Source organism: Mycena indigotica (assembly GCF_014461135.1).
Source record: "Mycena indigotica strain 171206Taipei chromosome Unknown Mind.scaff0006, whole genome shotgun sequence".
NCBI classification, from domain to species: Eukaryota; Fungi; Basidiomycota; class Agaricomycetes; order Agaricales; family Mycenaceae; genus Mycena; species Mycena indigotica.
Genome location: NW_023503005.1, coordinates 4716895 through 4733541, shown reverse-complemented (window position 1 = coordinate 4733541; position 16647 = coordinate 4716895). Strand labels below are relative to the sequence as shown.

The window sequence follows — 16647 nt, the reverse complement described above, 5'->3', positions numbered from 1 at the left end:
TGTAGACCCGGTGATTCTATCCTATCCTATCCCTTACTTAGTTGTCATCGTCACTTCTCTCTCTTTTTTGGCTTGTCTTTTCCCTCTGGACGTTGACGCAGCGTAATAGGCTGGGAACTAGGTCGATGAGGAAATGGCTGAGGAAATGCATACACACCCACTCAGGACATCCAAGTCGGACTACGGATCGACAACTTCTCTGCTGTCGAGGTCGTCATCAGGTCCGTCCTGCGCTATCTGACTTGTTTTCTCCTACTCATTTACTTCTTCGCAGTCTGTATGACACCGCGGTCGAGGAGAAGGAGCTGGTTTCGCTGGACCAATATCATGTCCATCGTTCTCCACATTGGACTCGTCGTCGCTCACGTCGTTCTCCTTGCTCTGGCACGGCGGCACGTCGAGCGGCGCATTACTTTCCCAATTGAACAACAGTCGATGATCGCGTTTCTCGTAACTGCACTGCTGACGGGCTGGTCTACGGTACGACGTCCAATACCTCTGACCACGTGGTCATACTACTAACTCTGGGCCAGATGTATCTTGCAGCCGCTGTATTCGTGACGCAACGCCTCGCCACACTCCTCGACATTCACTCACGACAAACCCTTACCGCGACAAACGATAACATTGCCTCTTGGGGCGGTCTCGGCTCCTCTCTCCTCAACATCTATCGTCAACGGACAGCTCCTGCGGCCATCTGGTCTTCGTTTTCAATCGTGTTATACCTGGGCGGGGTATCAATTCTACAAATCAGTGCTCCAGCACTGGTCTCCGTCGCAGGCTTCAATGGCACACAATTTTCTGGCGTTGTATCGACTTTGGGGCTGCCGAGCTATCCCACTTCCTTGCGGGAGGATCCGTGCGTTAAAGTAGCTGTTGTCGCTCTGAACTCGTGCTCATCTTTGTCTTTCTTCAGTGGTATGAGTGCATATATCGGACTTTCCATTATGTTTTTTCCGTGGCTGTCGAATATAGACCAGTCCCATCGGATGGGCCTCTTTAACGGGTCGCTCTACGAGACTGTCAATCATGCCGTCAATCCCGACTTACCTCTAGGAATCACAGATGTTTCAGCAACTGGATTCCTTTTCAATTGCGGATATCTCCCGGGCTCGGCGAACTTTAGATCGGGGGCCTGGGACTTTAATCTAGGCAGTGAAGGTGGAATACGCACCAAAACGCGACTGTCTGCTACAGGTGAGCTATGTAGGATGCGCTACTTATATGATATTTACCTTCGATTTAGGTCCAAATATAACCATATTGGGACCAGTTATCGACGACACACCGACCAACGCAATAATACTTGTCACCACCAATCAAATAGTCGATTCAAGCGGAAGGCTGCCCGACGGAGGCGTGGTTCACCTTGACGAGCCCATGGGCATTGGCGATTTCAAAATCGACATGCTGCAGTTTATCCTTTGTACTCGCGAGCTAGTTAGCCAGCGTGTTACCATTTCACTTCAAGACAATCAGATTCATCCGGAATCCCTTCGCCCCCGCCTCTACAAGACGCACTCTAAATGGCTTCCTTATACCGATGTCTGGTCACCGGAGCGACCTATCCGCAATGACACAATGAGTGTAGTTGAAAATGACGAGCTGGTATGTGATTCGCGTCTAACCATGGTCTTCGCTGAGCCCCTTCATTTTACCAGTGGGTTGATCTGCTGTACGCGTTGCCGGACTCTTCGGTAGCCCCCGGTGTTATTCAAACTTCGACTGGACTATCAACTGCCTCCCTGTACGGTCTCCTTCCTTCTTTTCGCTTTCTTTCTAAACGTTCCAGATTCCTCATGGAGCGCCTCAAGCTCGAGCCAACCTGGCATTATTCGGGAAAGAATACATCTAGCAATGTGGTCAACAGCATACAGACCGTATATCTTCACAACATAGAGAACGCGCTCTCTGAGCTGGCGGCAACAACTTTCTGGACGAGTTAGTGGCACACGTTGTATTCTATGAGTCCGATGGCTGACGCGCTATCCTGCAGTTGGACACGTCACTCCTAACTCTTTTCAGTCATCGTTGATGCACTTGGGAGCTGCCAGTGATGGCCATACTGACATCATTTCACCCACTTTGCGTGCTGGCACGGCTTCGATACAGGCACACGTGTTGCAAGCCAGATTAGAGGTGTGTTCCTGTTTCACCTTGAGTCCGATATGTGAATAATAAGCGTAGCTTAATATCATCGCGGTGGATATCTCCCGCTTGCTCTGACAGCACTCATAATGAAATCCTTGTAGATATCAATTGGTCTAGCTGCCTCTATTTTGATTTGCGGGTTAGCACTGCGGTATGCACTGCAAACCAACGAGGAGTCTGTTTTACAGCGCGAAATCAATACTCCAGGTGTACTGCAGACGCTATGGCTTTCACAACGGCACAGCGAGCTGCAAAAAAAGCTGGTCCAAATTCACAAGCCCAGTAACGAAAGGCTTCGCCGCGCTGGGATGGTCCACTTGAAACTCGCTCAAGACAGAGAAGCCGAGGCTTCGCGAGACTTTACAAAGCAGCCTGGATCTGCTTCTGGTGAGTACACTATTACCACGTATATCATTCTTCCTGATGTGTACTGGACAGATACGCATAAGCCGCGGTACTCACGCAGAGATCAGCTCATCTGCCTTGGACTCCATGTTGCGATGATTCTCGTTCATGCGATTCTCCTCGTCGTCCTTCTCAACCATACCGAACATCGGTGTACTTTCCCATTATCAAAGCAGCAGTCAATGTCCTTGTGGGTCACAATCCTCTCAACAAGCATTGGTACTGTGCGTAAACACGCTACATACACTCCTCTGATTCACCTTCCCGCAGCTCTATCTTGCATTGGTACTTTTCCTGACTCAGCGGGCTGCGCTGAAGCGACTGCTCGACATCCAACAGACACTTTCCGCCACACATGACCAGGTATCTTCCTGGAGTGGCCTCGGCGCGGCGCTTGCGGCCATCCTTAATCAATTTACTGTCCCCACCGCAATCAACGGAACACTCGCAGTCCTCATCTATCTCGGGGTCCTCTCACTGCTACATGTGACGATTCCCTCCATGTTTTCCGTACAAGCTTTCAACCTCACAACTACCATTCCTGTGACGACACTAGGCAAGCCGTTATGGCCCTCACAAGATGATGAGAAAAGGTTGGTCCACCGCATCGTATCTGGAGCAGATTGCTCATTCTTGCAGTCGAAGCACGCAATTCTTGAAGGACATTAGCGAGTTTATGGTATGGCGGGACGCCCTTAACGACTCGATGACTCGAAGTGGATTAAGGGAAAACACGCTCTATGATGTTCTCAGCGAGGGAACCTCCACCGCAACAAGTCGTTCTCGCTTTGTTGACGTAGCTGCGATTGGGTTTGACGTTACTTGTGGCTTCCCGACAAACGTTTCGCTGACGCGTGCTACTCTACCCACCTTGCCCAACATCAAATGGAATATTTCTGTGGACATTGAAAATGGCCAGAAGATCTCATTTTCCCCACCTCCATCAGGCACGTCTTCATGCCCTCATTTTCCCCCGCATCTCACGTCTGCTGCTAGGTCCAAACATCTTGACATCCTTCGCAATGGTCGACCAACGCGACGTAGAGTCGGATCTTGGATGGCCGTCCCTGATTCTCTATACCACCGCCAACGTCGTCGACTCCACGGGAGCTGTAGGAAATCCTGTAAAGTTCTCGCCTGAATCGCTCGATCTCAACGGTACCGTCTCATCCATCCAGTTCATTCAATGCTCGCGTTCAATTGTCAAGCAAAACGCGACCGTGGACGCGATAACAACGTTGCTGAAGCCCGACAGTCTGACTCCGAATATCCGCAAGACAAGCTCGACATGGGCTGCGTATTCCGATCCAGCAGCTGGTATTGCGGTCGCGGAGCGGGTTGCTGATCCGCGGGGGCCGATGGAGAGTGGGCTGGTAGGCGCCGCATAGTTTTGTTGGCTTTATTATAAACTGACGGTGCATAGTGGATGATTGACAGCTTTCACTCTAGTTTTGTTCCGTTGTCACTGCCCTCGAACGAAATCGACATGCTGTCAATCATGGACTTGTAAGTCCATAGATGGGTTTATGATGCATTATAACCCGTTGGCTCAGGTTTGTCATGGACAAGCTCAAGCTTGACCCGTCATGGCTGAAGAACAGTACCGCCCCTCCATCTCCCATGCAAACGGTGTATCTCCACGACGTTGAAAACGCGCTGGCAGATTTTGCTGCTTCTTTCTTCTGGGCTGGTGAGTCGACTCTACTCTCTATATCATCTCAGTGGTCTGGAGCTCGTCTTAGCCGGCCACGTTGTACTGTCGCCGTTGCAGTTGCGATATCAGTTTAGTGAACATGAGAACTCAACGTTCAAGAACAGCAGAACCCTGGACCTCCAACGAAAGACTGTGTTGGTCGAGATGGACAGCCTGACTGCGCGGCTTGAGGTAAGTCCTTATCATTATCGTTTTGCAGCGCGACAACTGATTAATTAAGCTCAATCTCGTTGCGGTATGTCCGCCTGCCTATCCATCCTAGCGACTACTGACTTTTCAAGGTCTTTGCTGGCCTTGTGGCCTCAACTGTCTCGCTGGTCGTTGCGTTCCAACTCGTTTGGCATGATTCACAGTCGGACAGCTCGCGCGGGGGGTGTATCACGACGCTCAACGTTCTGCAAATTATCTGGCTGTCCCGTAACAATCCGCAACTTTCAGCGTTGGCGCTAGACCGCGTGGTGACGCCAACCGAGGATAACTTGCGCGCCGCGGGAATGGTGACTGTGCGGCTGTTGGATGATTAAGCCATCTATCCGTATAATTATAAGCTTAAATATTGTATCTTTAAGTAGTTCTTTATTATAGAAATTATAATCCTTGTGATATGCTGGGACTTGTTGTATTTACCTAAACAGAATCCTTACTACTACTTACTATATATTGGGTGTATAACTTATGATACAAGGAGGTAGTGATTACCAAAAAAGAAAGAGCCAATTAGAAGGCTTCAGTTATCTAGACAAGTTAAGACAACTCAACCAACTTCAAAGCCCATGTAGACAGTGGTTTTAGCTACAGAAAACTATATCTAAGTGCTTAATATGTGTCACAAATAAGACCCGGCCCATCCTCTCTAATGCTAGTATCAGGCCAATGGATGGTTTAACAGGAGAAACCAACTCAATAGAGTGAGGTCAGCACCTGCAATCAACAGACACTACCAAGGAACTAGACATCTGAACACTGGATTTGTGCCAGGAGAGTTGGGCAAACCACCACTGATATTATGCATACAAGATATGAGTTATGGGTGTCATTTGAAAGCTGGCAAGTAGAGCCATCAACTTATTACACCCAAGAAAACAGGAGCCAGCCTATATAAAGAAAACTAGATGGTCATGACACCGGCAATGGCGGCTGGGAAATGGGAGTCTGATTGACAGCCCACATGGTGGACCCAATGGGGGTTCACATGGCAGCCAGCTTTTCTTTGTCTAAACTCTTTGTGCAATATATCAAAGACTACTATGTATTTCATATACAGCAAAAACATTGTATATAGACATGATGTAACTGTGACTCAGATGAAACCAGAATGCCGGTCCGAAGTTTCCGACCGTGGCTCCCACACCAACTCTCGCGATATTGTTGGCTTGGCACAAGCTGCTCGGTTTGCTCTGAAACATGGCTCATTCAAGATTGGGGGGCAGCTGGACTTTGCTGTCCTTGGCCCGTGGTAAAGGACAGCGACGAGCGGGGTGACTACACAGCAGTTAAGAACGGGTGGCCGAGCTGGCATAGTGTAGTATGTGAAAATTGTATAATAAGCCTGGTCAACTCCACTGCATTCTGAGTCCCTGCAGCTTCAGGCTGAAAACTGGAACTATTCTACATTCAAAGATTTCTCGTCGCAGCAAGCGTCGCACTGAGGGTCCACCGACTGCAGTTGTCATGGGGACATGTCAGTCACTTGCTGTAGGATAAAGAGGACACTCACCATGACACATTGGAATTTGGGGCCCTCTGAGTCCTCCATTTGATCGCTGTCCAGTGCATCTGGCATATGATATGAGTGTACTAGTACCTGGCAGCATACTCTCTGTAGAGGCACTGATAAGCCGCAGCCTGGGACATGGGACAGATCAGGAAACAACTATTTTTGTCGATTTTGTTGCTTAGCGCACATCTCAGAGTTGACATGAGTCCCAAATAGTCAACTAGAGAGTTTATCTCCCAAAGAACCAGTCGAAATATATCAGATCGCGCTCAGTGATCCTGAATTCTTGACCAAGCAAAGCTTACAGGGCTCATTCTTTGCTAGTGTAAGGGCAACCCCCAGAGGCCTGAGATCAAGGTCCTAGCAGAGGAGGATCCAAAGCATGAACATTGGTAAGCAAATACAAATGAAGCTGACCAGGGGAGAATCCAAAGAGAAGAAACTCTAAGGGTCCGCCTGCTGGGGAGCTGACTATATACTTCTTGTCTGTAGCTGCCACTGTTGGGCACAGAAGGCCTGGGCGGCGCCGCAGGCGAGGTCCCAGGGCGACCTTTGGGAGGGCATTGACGGATCGGTAATTGTGCAGGTAAGATGGAGGGCTGGACTAGAGTCGGGGCCAGAGTCGGACCGGAATCGGAGTCATCTTCGAGGGGCCGAAATGGAGGTTCCCCTAACAGCTAGGATCTATCCAATCCTATACAAAATACCCAAAGGGAGTGTAAACCAAAAGGCATATTCAGTTTAGTGTGCACTGGAGACTTGAAGTCGACTTCTCCTAGATAAGGGGTACCCCTATCTCTGTTGGTATTGATAACTGACATCATTGGAACATGGTTTCGGATCTTGCTGAAGGATTGAGAGTGCCAAGGAATGGTTAAAGGGGAAAAACCAACTCAATAGATTGGGGCCTGGACCTGCAATCAATGATGACTCTAAAACACTGACGAGGAACTGGACATCTGAATACTGGATTTGTACCAGGAGAGTTGGGACAACTACTGCTAAGGCCACACACATATAAGATATGAGTTATGAGTGTCATTCAAAAGCTAGGAAGCCAAGCTATCAACTTATCCTACTCAAAAACACGGGATTCTTCATAAGGAAAGCTAGATGGTCATGAACATAGAAGATTTACACAGGTCATTGACACCACTACATGCAATACCAGTCATCTGGACTGTCAGGGGAACCTTCCTTTTGGCCTCTCAGAGACAATTCCAATTCTGGTCCGATTCTGGTCTCAATTCTGCTCCAGCCCTCCATCTTGCCCACACAATCACTGATCTGTCAACACCCTCCCGACGGTCACCCTGGGACCTCACCTGTGACGCTGGCCAGGCCTTTTGTGCCTGACAGTGGCAGCTACAGACAAGCAGTATATAGTCAGCTACCTAGCAGGCAGACCCTCAGAGTTTTTTCTCTTTAGATTCTCCCCTACTAGGACCTTGATCTCGGGCCTCCGGGTTGCCCTTACAGGCATCTGTTCCCATTGTCACGTGCTGCGTGTTGCAGGCCCGTAGTGGCCTAACACCAGCACTGGAGTGGATGCCAGGTCTTATCTGTGACAGAGAGTGCAAAGGGAGTAAGGTTATAATGACTGAGAAGTAGGGAGAGTAAGAGCCGCAGCCCATGTAGGTTAGGTGGTGATAGTGGCAGGCTGGTTATGAATGCCCACCTGGCCTGCCAGCAGCAGTCAAGGCCCTCGGATGAGTGGCAGAATGTATAGCAGTGGGGGTGCAGGGCATCTGAGACTGGCAACAAGGCACAGTGGATAAGCGATACAGGGCACAGTCAGCATCCATCTTTGTGGCATGGAACACAGGCACAGGTGCGACAACAGGATGGGGGCAGGTCCCTCAGCAGATACCAGATGATGGCTGACATTGCTTCTTTGCACACACACTTACACATGAACCGTTGATGAGTGCGGAGTGCAGATAGCAACTGAGCTCTCTAACTAACCAACCCACAAAAACAACCAAACTCCACTTATTGTAGAGAGAGAGATATATAATGTTAAGTAAAAAAAGTCACAAAACTTAAAATTTGTCTTCTCCTTGTGCAAGAACAGGCCCCTGTGAACAGAGCCTTGGCACAGATGTGTAAGGTTGTAGGGTAGATACAAGTCTTTTTGTGAAAACTTTGATTTTGTGTGCCCCAAAGCATACTATTGATGAAACTCTGCAATAGAGAAGCGCTAATATGATGTCTGGAGAGTTTATACTCGTTGGATCAGGAACTAACTACCTTGAACCCGCTGAGTTATCTCGAGTCAGGAACTAACTGCCTTAAACTCTCGACCAGCAACTGAAACCCAATAATACAGCAACTAGAACTCTTTAATTCAGCAACCGAAACCCTTAACCAATAAATCCTTCAACACACACAATGATACTATTTCGAAAGAGCTAGCAAGATAGATTGACGAGCTAGATCCCCAGATGCACCTAGTAAAGTGGGACAATCCGTGAATCCCTCAAATACAAGATGGTGATATAAATACTAAAAGCAAAAATGGGCTTATCACCGTACAAGGCTTCTCCTAAGAACATGTGCCCAGAACAGAACAGACAGATCATCGGGCCCACAAGTGAAGCGAGCTGAGTAGAATCAAACCAAAAGGGCCTGTTAATATGGTCCCTTGTCAAAGTTGGTGTCAGGGTCGAATCAGGTCATTTCGGGCCTGATAAGTTGGCAGTACCTCCTTGCATGGAGAGAAGCAGCATAATAGACAATCTAGGCAATAGAGTACAGTGTACACTATCGCGCCTTATATATGTGGGCCCACTAAGGGGTGATCGGACACCCTTGGCCTCTCCTGCTCCTCCTTGCCTCTATTCCTGGCCACGGAGGGGACGATCGGACATCCCTTGTGGGCCAGGTGCTACTCCTAACCTCCTAGCACTCCTCCCCAGTCTCCTTGTATCGAGTTGGGCTTGGCAACAGCTCGACATGTCATTCTCAGTCATATGCTTCCCATGCCTTCCTACTGGGGCACCTGTTCCCTGTTATCATGTGCTGTGTGTTGCCGGCCCACAGTGGCCCAATACCAGTGCCAGAGTGAACAGGCCAGGTCTTATCCGTGACAGCTTTTTGCATAAATCAATGCCATTTATAGTTGTCTTTGGTCTGCTCAGAGCAGAATTTTGATATCTGCTCTTGATCTGATTTGCACAGCAGGATTAGAAGATGTAATTCATTTAATAAAAATATGTTCTGAGGAAAACATAGATAAGAGCATTCTAAGGGATATCATCAAAAATTTTAGCAAGCCATGCTTTCTTGAAGCCATAAAATCCTATCCAAAATATGCTTTTCAGGTGGGTTATACACCACCCTGTGACACACCACATCTGTCAAACTCAAGTTCCTCTCAAGTTTACCATGTAGAGGTGTATTCCAGCAGCTTAGAATCTTACTAGTATATAGGCATAGGCCCTCCTCATATAAAAGAAGTACAGTCTATGACTGTCTATCTTAGTATCTAATGCAAAGTTATACCAAATATAAAGATTAGGACTTGATTGTACTCAAACTATGCTAGTGACCTCTTTTTACTTAATGCAATCTTTATCTCTTTCTTGTGGACACAATTTTGGTGGCTGTGCTACTGATGATCACACCATCAAAAGCTCTGATGTGCCAGTCCCCATTTTGAGAAGTGCCAGACATTTGCCTGGTTGGGCTGTTATACTAGTATTATTTGAGAATGAAAATAAATACTTTTTAGAATTTATTAGGTAATTTATTGGTATCCATTAATCCTATAGGACTTAATAAAAGATTTCAAAGGCAGTAATTAATTTAGTTACATATTATCTCAGCCTATTTCAATAAAAAGTATTGATAAAAATATGATAGAACCAGAAGTGGCCAAATCTTAGAACTATCATACTATGCCTATCATAATTCCTGATATCATATATGGAATTTTTCATCTGTTGTTTGTAACCTGAAATATCTGTACAAAAAATCTTAAATCTAACAGGGTTGGTTCTGGTTGGAAGGATGATCAATTGTATATAATATGCATGTTGCTTTATTCAATTTGAGCTAGCATTACAAGATATAATATGCACAAAGTAAACTAGTTGGTGTTATACTAACACTGCTAGGGCAGAAAGCAAGGTCATTGGCTACGGCGCATGTGCCGAAGACTCCTAGTAATTGGTTTGTGCTACTAAGTAGTCACGGCTTGTTGGAATCATTAGCTCAGTGTCGCGCAAGTGTCGCGCACATGTGACTCACCAGCGATCCCTAGGGTTCATGCACAGCCCTCGACAGCAGCTATGGCTGTGTCTTCGGGGGCCCTAGCTCTGGATGTGTACAAAAGGCAATCGCGCCGCCTACTCTCCCAAGTCTTTCCCATACCCTCTGACGATTCACGAACAACAATTAATGCCACGCTACGCTACTTACTCACTCTCCCTTTTGGTGCTGTCCAAGTCAGTGTCTGTTAATGCAGGCGCCCACACACAGGTGAGCGCCGTAGATGCCATCATGTTGACCCAGGCCGTGACCCTACTTCACAGCAGCAGATCGCGCGGGACACTGTCTTCGACTCGGACAACGAGCGGGCGACCAGTGCGGAGGTCATCGGCGCCATCATTGGCCTGTGTATCGCTGGGCTTATTGTCCTGGCTCTCGTCATCACAGCCATCGTCATGTATACATGCGCCGCCGCGACCGCGCCCGTATTCGGCAACTTGAGCAGGAGATCCGCGCGCTCCGGGCCGGGAAGGCAGAAGAACTGCCGATGCAGGTGATGCCGGCCAGCAGACACAAGGACTCGGAAGCCAAGTCCACGACTCGGGATGCATATGCCGTATAGCTAGTGTCTCAAGTACATTGGAGCCGGTTCACTAAAAGATAAACAAGTATCTAGTATGCTCATTGTTATAAAGAACTGCTTACAAAAGATATGTAATGGCTTGATCCCATTCCCGCGGCGCCAACGCCGAAAGTTGCGGATTGTTACGGGACAGCCAGATGATTTGCAGAAGCATCGTGATACACCCCTGCATGCGGAGGGGGTTATCTAGACTCGAACCAGTCGCATCGCGGACGTGACAAAATCGGTCACTGTGATAGCGACTGGAACAGAATCACCGGCGCCTTAGGCACACGAGCCGAAACCGGGTGGAATTAATGACTCAGCCAGGGTCTTGGGACAAAGTTTGAATTTTCACAAATTTTAAAGTACCAGTAGATAGCGCTCGTAAATGCGAATCTCGCTATGTTTTTATTTTTTCGAAATTCCAAGAATTGACGACGCAAATGAGCAATCTTTCTGCGCTGATCAATTAGGGGCTTGCTCGATGCCTTTCGTCCCCGTTGACTCTATCGACCATGGCGACTCAAAATCGCCAGAGAAACACTATGTAGTGTCTTCAACATCCCCTCCCTTCACCCATTTCAAGAGAAGGTCGGCCTGAACGTGCTTCAAGGCAAGCATACCATGCTGGATGTCCCCACAGGAGGAGGCAAAACCCTCGCATTTTGGTTCGCCCTCTTCTACTACTGGCAGCCTGGGTGCACAGACGAAGCCTCCAACAAGATAGTCCTTGTTATTGGGCCGCTAGTCGCGCTTCTAGAGGCCCAAGCCCAGCTGCTCAATTCCAAAGGCATTCCAGCCATAGCTGTTACCTCAAACACTCCAGACCTTGAGCAGGCATTAACTGTATGTCAGGAGGCTTCTATAACTGCTTCATTGACTTACCTAGACCAAGAAACTGGGACAAAATCAGTATCGCGTTGGTTTTCTCGGGCCAGAGATGGGTCTCACGCCGCTATTCCACGAGAAAGTGCTAAACAGCATACCATTCACAAAGAATATAATCAACCTTATTATCGACGAGGTACACTGCATTTCCGAGTGGGGGACCGACGACTTTCGCCCAGAGTACCGCAAGATTGTTGAGCTTGTGGCGCGACTGCCTCCCGGGACCCCGATTACAGGAGCAACAGCCACGGCACCTGACGAAGTTATGCGACATCTTGGATGTCCTGGGACTTCCCGAGATACTGCCAAAGTGCAGGTGTCGAACGCAAACCAAATGTGTCGCTTGCAGTGCAGCAACTGCAGAATGAGCCGGACTCATTTGCCGACTTGTTGCTGCTCTTTCCCAATAGCATCAAGGCCCCCGAAGAGTTTCCACAAACTCTAATCTATGTAAATGACCGTCAGACTGCCGAAAAAAATCCAGGATTTCCTTCGAGACCACGCACCATCGTGTTTTGATCCCAAGAAAGCATTCGAATTTTATCACCGACATGTTCATGAAGATCGGAAGGTCGACATCCAAACGCCAAATTGCCAGCGGCGAAGCTGCGCCTGTCTCAGCAACAGATGCATTAGGCCTCGTGAGTGCCAGTGGCAGCGCAAATTCACTAGAGCTTACCTCCACCAGGGAATGGACTTTCGCAGCATCGAGCGCGCGTCATCCTGTGGATGAAGCCCCGCACCTTTCTCTCTACAGTCCAAAAAATCGGTCGTTGTGCTCGAGATTTCACCAAACGTGGCGAGGCGGTCTTGTATATCACCAAGAACATGAGGACGCGTTGTTATGCCGAGTCGGAAAGCTTACGCGAGGATGTCGAGACTGGAAATGAAGGGTCGGAAGGGTCGGAAGATGAAGGGGAAGAGGTAGGGCACGATCGGGAGTTGGCGTTGGAGGAAATGGACCAGCAAGAGGGAGAGAATACCGAGGAGAGAGTGGACCGGCCGTCTTTCCAGCAACGCGTGTCTAAAAAGAAGAAGCAGTCAGAGATTCAATTGCGAGATGAACGATTTCTGCTCAAGTTCATTGTGACAGAAGCATGCCGTCGCCGAGTCTGGGACCGATTCTTTGGGAACGAAAGCAAAGGTAAGCTTGCGCTAGGTGTCGCGAAGTAAATGCTCACCGAATATACCAGCTACTCTGGCCCATTCATGTCCTCCCGGTCCATGCTGCGATAACTGCGACCCAGACACGTTTGAGTTGGAAACAGTGGTGCTGGTTGGTGGACGGGGGAGGAAGGCGGGGCGGAAAGGAGCGAGCTCAGAAGAGCTTGATGCTGCTATCCGAGCAAAGCTGGAGGCCTTTAGGGAAGAGTTGGTGGATGAACTCTACCCGCATCAGCACTTCCTTTCTGGGTCGATCCTTCTCTCTGACGCTGTCGTCGACGATCTAGCAAAACGCGCTAGGCTCATCGTCAACTCTGAAGCTATTGGTCAGCATACCCACTGGGTTCTCGCACCGAAATACGGAGACAGAGTGGTCTCCGTTATTCAAAATATTGTCACCCTCTATCCGGATGCTGCTGCTCTGGCACGCAAAACACAAGAAGCGGAACGTGAGCAGAGGACTATGGAACGCAATGCCTTCAAGAACCTTCGAAAGCAACTGGAGCTGGTATTTCAAGGGTGCTACGAGGCTGTTTATTCGGAAATGGTGGAGCCGCCAGCTCTGCCCGTGTCCAATCGAAAGCGCAAGAAGCCCAATCCTCGGCGACGCTGTCAACTATTCATACAGCTACCCAAGAAGAATGTACGCTGAAATTTGTATTGATTCTCATTGTCTGATATCAGCATTAGCGATACCCCAGCTACTATGTTCAAATCCAGAACCCCATCTCCATGTCAAACATCAAGAAACTCTGCGAGAAGGTAACACATTATACAAATATCATGGATTATCGAAACGACTGGCATCGGATGTTCGACAATGCCACCGCCTTCAATCTTCCGGACTCGGAAATATACAACGATGCTCTTTTTATTTGCGTCGTGTTTTTGACCGTGCGTTACAGCGCCTCACCTACGAGCATCGAGTACCCGGTTATGAACACCTCCTGGGTCAGTCCATTATCTTTCAACTTTTGATATTGTCCCAATCATCGCTGCAGGAGAACTGCCCTCCCGAGCAAACTCAGAGGAGACAGATGATTTGCCAGAACACATTACGTTGACTAGCTTGTAATGAGACATGAAATGAGATATACTTCAGTCGCCGATATCCATTTCCGCGAACGCCGCATCCGCCATTTCCCGAGCAGCCTCAAGCAACAGCTCGGGATTCATCGCCAACTCATCGTTATCAATCTCCAGGTCTTTCTGTCGAGCATCATATTCGTGCTGCTCTGCCTCGTCACCTTCATCCTCCTCTCCCGCTTCCTGTTCCATAGTATTCACTTCAAACCCGTGTCGCTTTGCGCGACGGATGTCCCGTGTAAACCGCGCGAAGGCTTTTCGCGTGCTAGCTTGGCTGGCACCTTCCCTTAGCAGGTCTCGAACCGGCTTTATATGATCGTTCGCAGGTCGATTGGCTGTATATGCTTAGATGTTATTGTCCTTCAGCGCAGCGGTGATGATCGCAACCTCGGCTTTGATTTCGGGGCTCTTATGTTTCTCGCCATATGCTGGAATGCGAAATGAGGTCTGTACTGTTCGCATAGCTTCACGAAGACTGTAAATACAGACCGTAATCATCGCGAGCCAGTTCCAGTTTTTGTTGGCACTCTTTGCATTGTATACTGTCTTCGCCCACATATTCTGGTGCTCTTGTAGCAAGTCGACAGGTTTGAAGCCGAAGGGACGACCAGATAGATTAACCAGCCAATTTGCAAGGTAGAGCTCCCTTCAAAACTTTTATAGATCCTTCTCTATAGAGGAAATGAATGCTGACCTCTGTTTGTCTGGAAAGTGCTTGATGCGAACAAGTGTCTCGAACATGGCGTCTGCATATCGAGGCATTGTCTTCGGTGACCGCATCATTAACGTCCAGATGCGCAAGATATTCACGACTCGACTAATGTCGCCTTGCTTGAGGGCATGGACAAAATCGATGTAGAATAGGGTGTCGCGATTATAGAGAATATTATTCTCAAGCACGGTATCGTATTTGTCTTGTGAGTGAAGCTTGACAATTGCTTTGGTCGAAAAAAGTTTCTGCATGACAGAATCAGCAACTTCATTGAATTGCGCAACTGTTGCCTTTGAAGCCCATTTTTCGAGTTCGTTGTCGGGACAATAAAGCCGAAAGCCATCCATAATATGACCTGCAATAGAAATTTGAAGGAGTTCATGAGCAGGCTTCCAATCAGTCGCTTTCTTGTTACCCCACCCAGCCTTGACAGGCTTTCGGTGTAGGAGCTTGTTGTGCTCCCACCATAAGCTCCCAGGCCATACGGAGTTTGGTGAACCCCAGTGCTCGTTGATAGTGAGCCGACAGCCTGCCATCTCAGCATGGAAAAGACCAAATCGGCGGCATGATGCTCGAAATCCTGCAATTGGTGTGGTGCTATTGCGGCGAGCAGACTCAAACTAACACCAGTCAGTACTGTACTTTATAGCTGACTGAAAATATACCTTCTCCTTCAGCGAGTCAGTCAGCAAATCACCATCATCGAACACGATTCCGTGTTTACGGAGTGCTTCATCGTTAACCCCGATATTTCGGAGTATTGTTTCGTAGACCTCGATCGTACCGTCAAGACTTGATTCGTCCAATTTCATGGCAGGTAAGGGATACTGCTCAGTCTTATGCAGCGGAATTTGATGGACCGTAGGACACTCGCCCAGCGACTCACGAAGCACATCAGTAACACCCGGAATATGCTCAAGTGCAATTCGCTTGAGCTGCCAGAGGCATGTCTGCGATATCTGCTCCGCTTCTTGAGGACTGGGTAATATGTCGTCTGCTGTCCAATCAAGGACTGGGAGTGTTCGCTCTCGGGACAGGTTTGTTTCAAGCGGAAGAGTCCCATGAGCTGCATGCTTGCCAGTCGCCGGGTCAAAAACAGGAATCATAGTTGCTGTCGTGCCGCTGTCGAAATGGTTCTTTGAGCCCATCCGCTGTTCTGCAATACGAAAGGCGATGTTAAGATTATCCCATACGATTTGGACCATCAAAGTCCGGAACACCTCTTGAATAGTGACTAAGCCCTCAGTAGACAGCTTCTTGACGTGATCGATAATGAGCGCATATGAGATTGAGAGACCTGCATGGGCAAGGACAGAGATTTCTCTTTTTGATGCCCCTGAACCCAGTAAAAAGAGTCCAACGACCATCTGAAAATTGTTGGCCTTCTGTGAACGCAAGACGCTAACAAGGGCGCAGATTGTTGTGAAAACCTGTTACAAAAACTTGAGCTTGAGTCTGTCGGCTGATCCGAAAAATATACATACCAGACTTTTGTCCCGCCTATTATCTCCACTTGATTGACGTCGTGTCGACTGGTCTGGGGTCGACACCAAACCCAACGTTTCCCATAATGTTGGTGCGACTTGCTCAAGCTGCACTGTTAGATCCTCCATCGAGAACTGCTGGAGAAGGTCGGTTACACTGGTTGTCCTGTCAGGAACGGGGCCGGCCCGGGCCCACGTGACGGTCTCCTGCCAGTCTGACAAGTGTGGGAAAGATGGTTCAACCCCCATAGCTGGGTGGTCGGCAACCAGGCAGCGTAGATGGTGCCACTGCTGCAATAGAGAGCAGGGTAGGGACAACTCGGGGCGACTCGAGACGCCCCCGCTGTCACGTTGTGTGACAGCGGTGTCACAGGATACGAGTAGTCGTCTAGAGTTTCCTACCCCTGCTGAAGGGAACGAGTCCATAGCCAAAGATCGCTGCCTAGTAGAGTTGGTGCCCAGGACATAGGGCAAGGCATAGGCTGGGCC

General features: G+C 48.6%; 3 protein-coding genes across 3 annotated transcripts; 2 read left to right on the top strand and 1 right to left on the bottom strand.

The window, feature by feature from the left end:
• Positions 1-133: 133 nt before the first annotated feature.
• Positions 134-4794, top strand: MIND_00788100 (uncharacterized protein; the record flags this gene model as incomplete). Its single annotated transcript, XM_037364568.1, has 19 exons — positions 134-221; positions 275-480; positions 534-859; positions 917-1197; positions 1247-1608; positions 1662-1747; positions 1793-1941; positions 1997-2139; positions 2188-2202; positions 2253-2538; positions 2590-2780; positions 2827-3149; positions 3196-3503; positions 3553-3929; positions 3980-4062; positions 4110-4246; positions 4299-4441; positions 4491-4505; positions 4552-4794. The coding sequence occupies 19 exons, from the start codon at positions 134-136 to the stop codon at positions 4792-4794; spliced, it is 3762 nt and encodes a 1253-aa protein (XP_037220212.1).
• Positions 4795-11448: 6654 nt separating this feature from the next.
• On the top strand, positions 11449-13854 carry MIND_00788000 (p-loop containing nucleoside triphosphate hydrolase protein; the record flags this gene model as incomplete). The annotated part of the gene is made up of 6 exons (XM_037364567.1): positions 11449-11670; positions 11714-12028; positions 12243-12353; positions 12418-12856; positions 12906-13519; positions 13567-13854. The coding sequence occupies 6 exons, from the start codon at positions 11449-11451 to the stop codon at positions 13852-13854; spliced, it is 1989 nt and encodes a 662-aa protein (XP_037220211.1).
• A 453-nt stretch (positions 13855-14307) lies between these two features.
• MIND_00787900 (uncharacterized protein) lies at positions 14308-16287 on the bottom strand (the record flags this gene model as incomplete). The annotated part of the gene is made up of 4 exons (XM_037364566.1): positions 14308-14608; positions 14657-15294; positions 15340-16104; positions 16159-16287. 4 exons carry the CDS (start codon positions 16285-16287, stop codon positions 14308-14310), a joined length of 1833 nt encoding a protein of 610 aa, XP_037220210.1.
• Between the last annotated feature and the right edge of the window lie 360 nt (positions 16288-16647).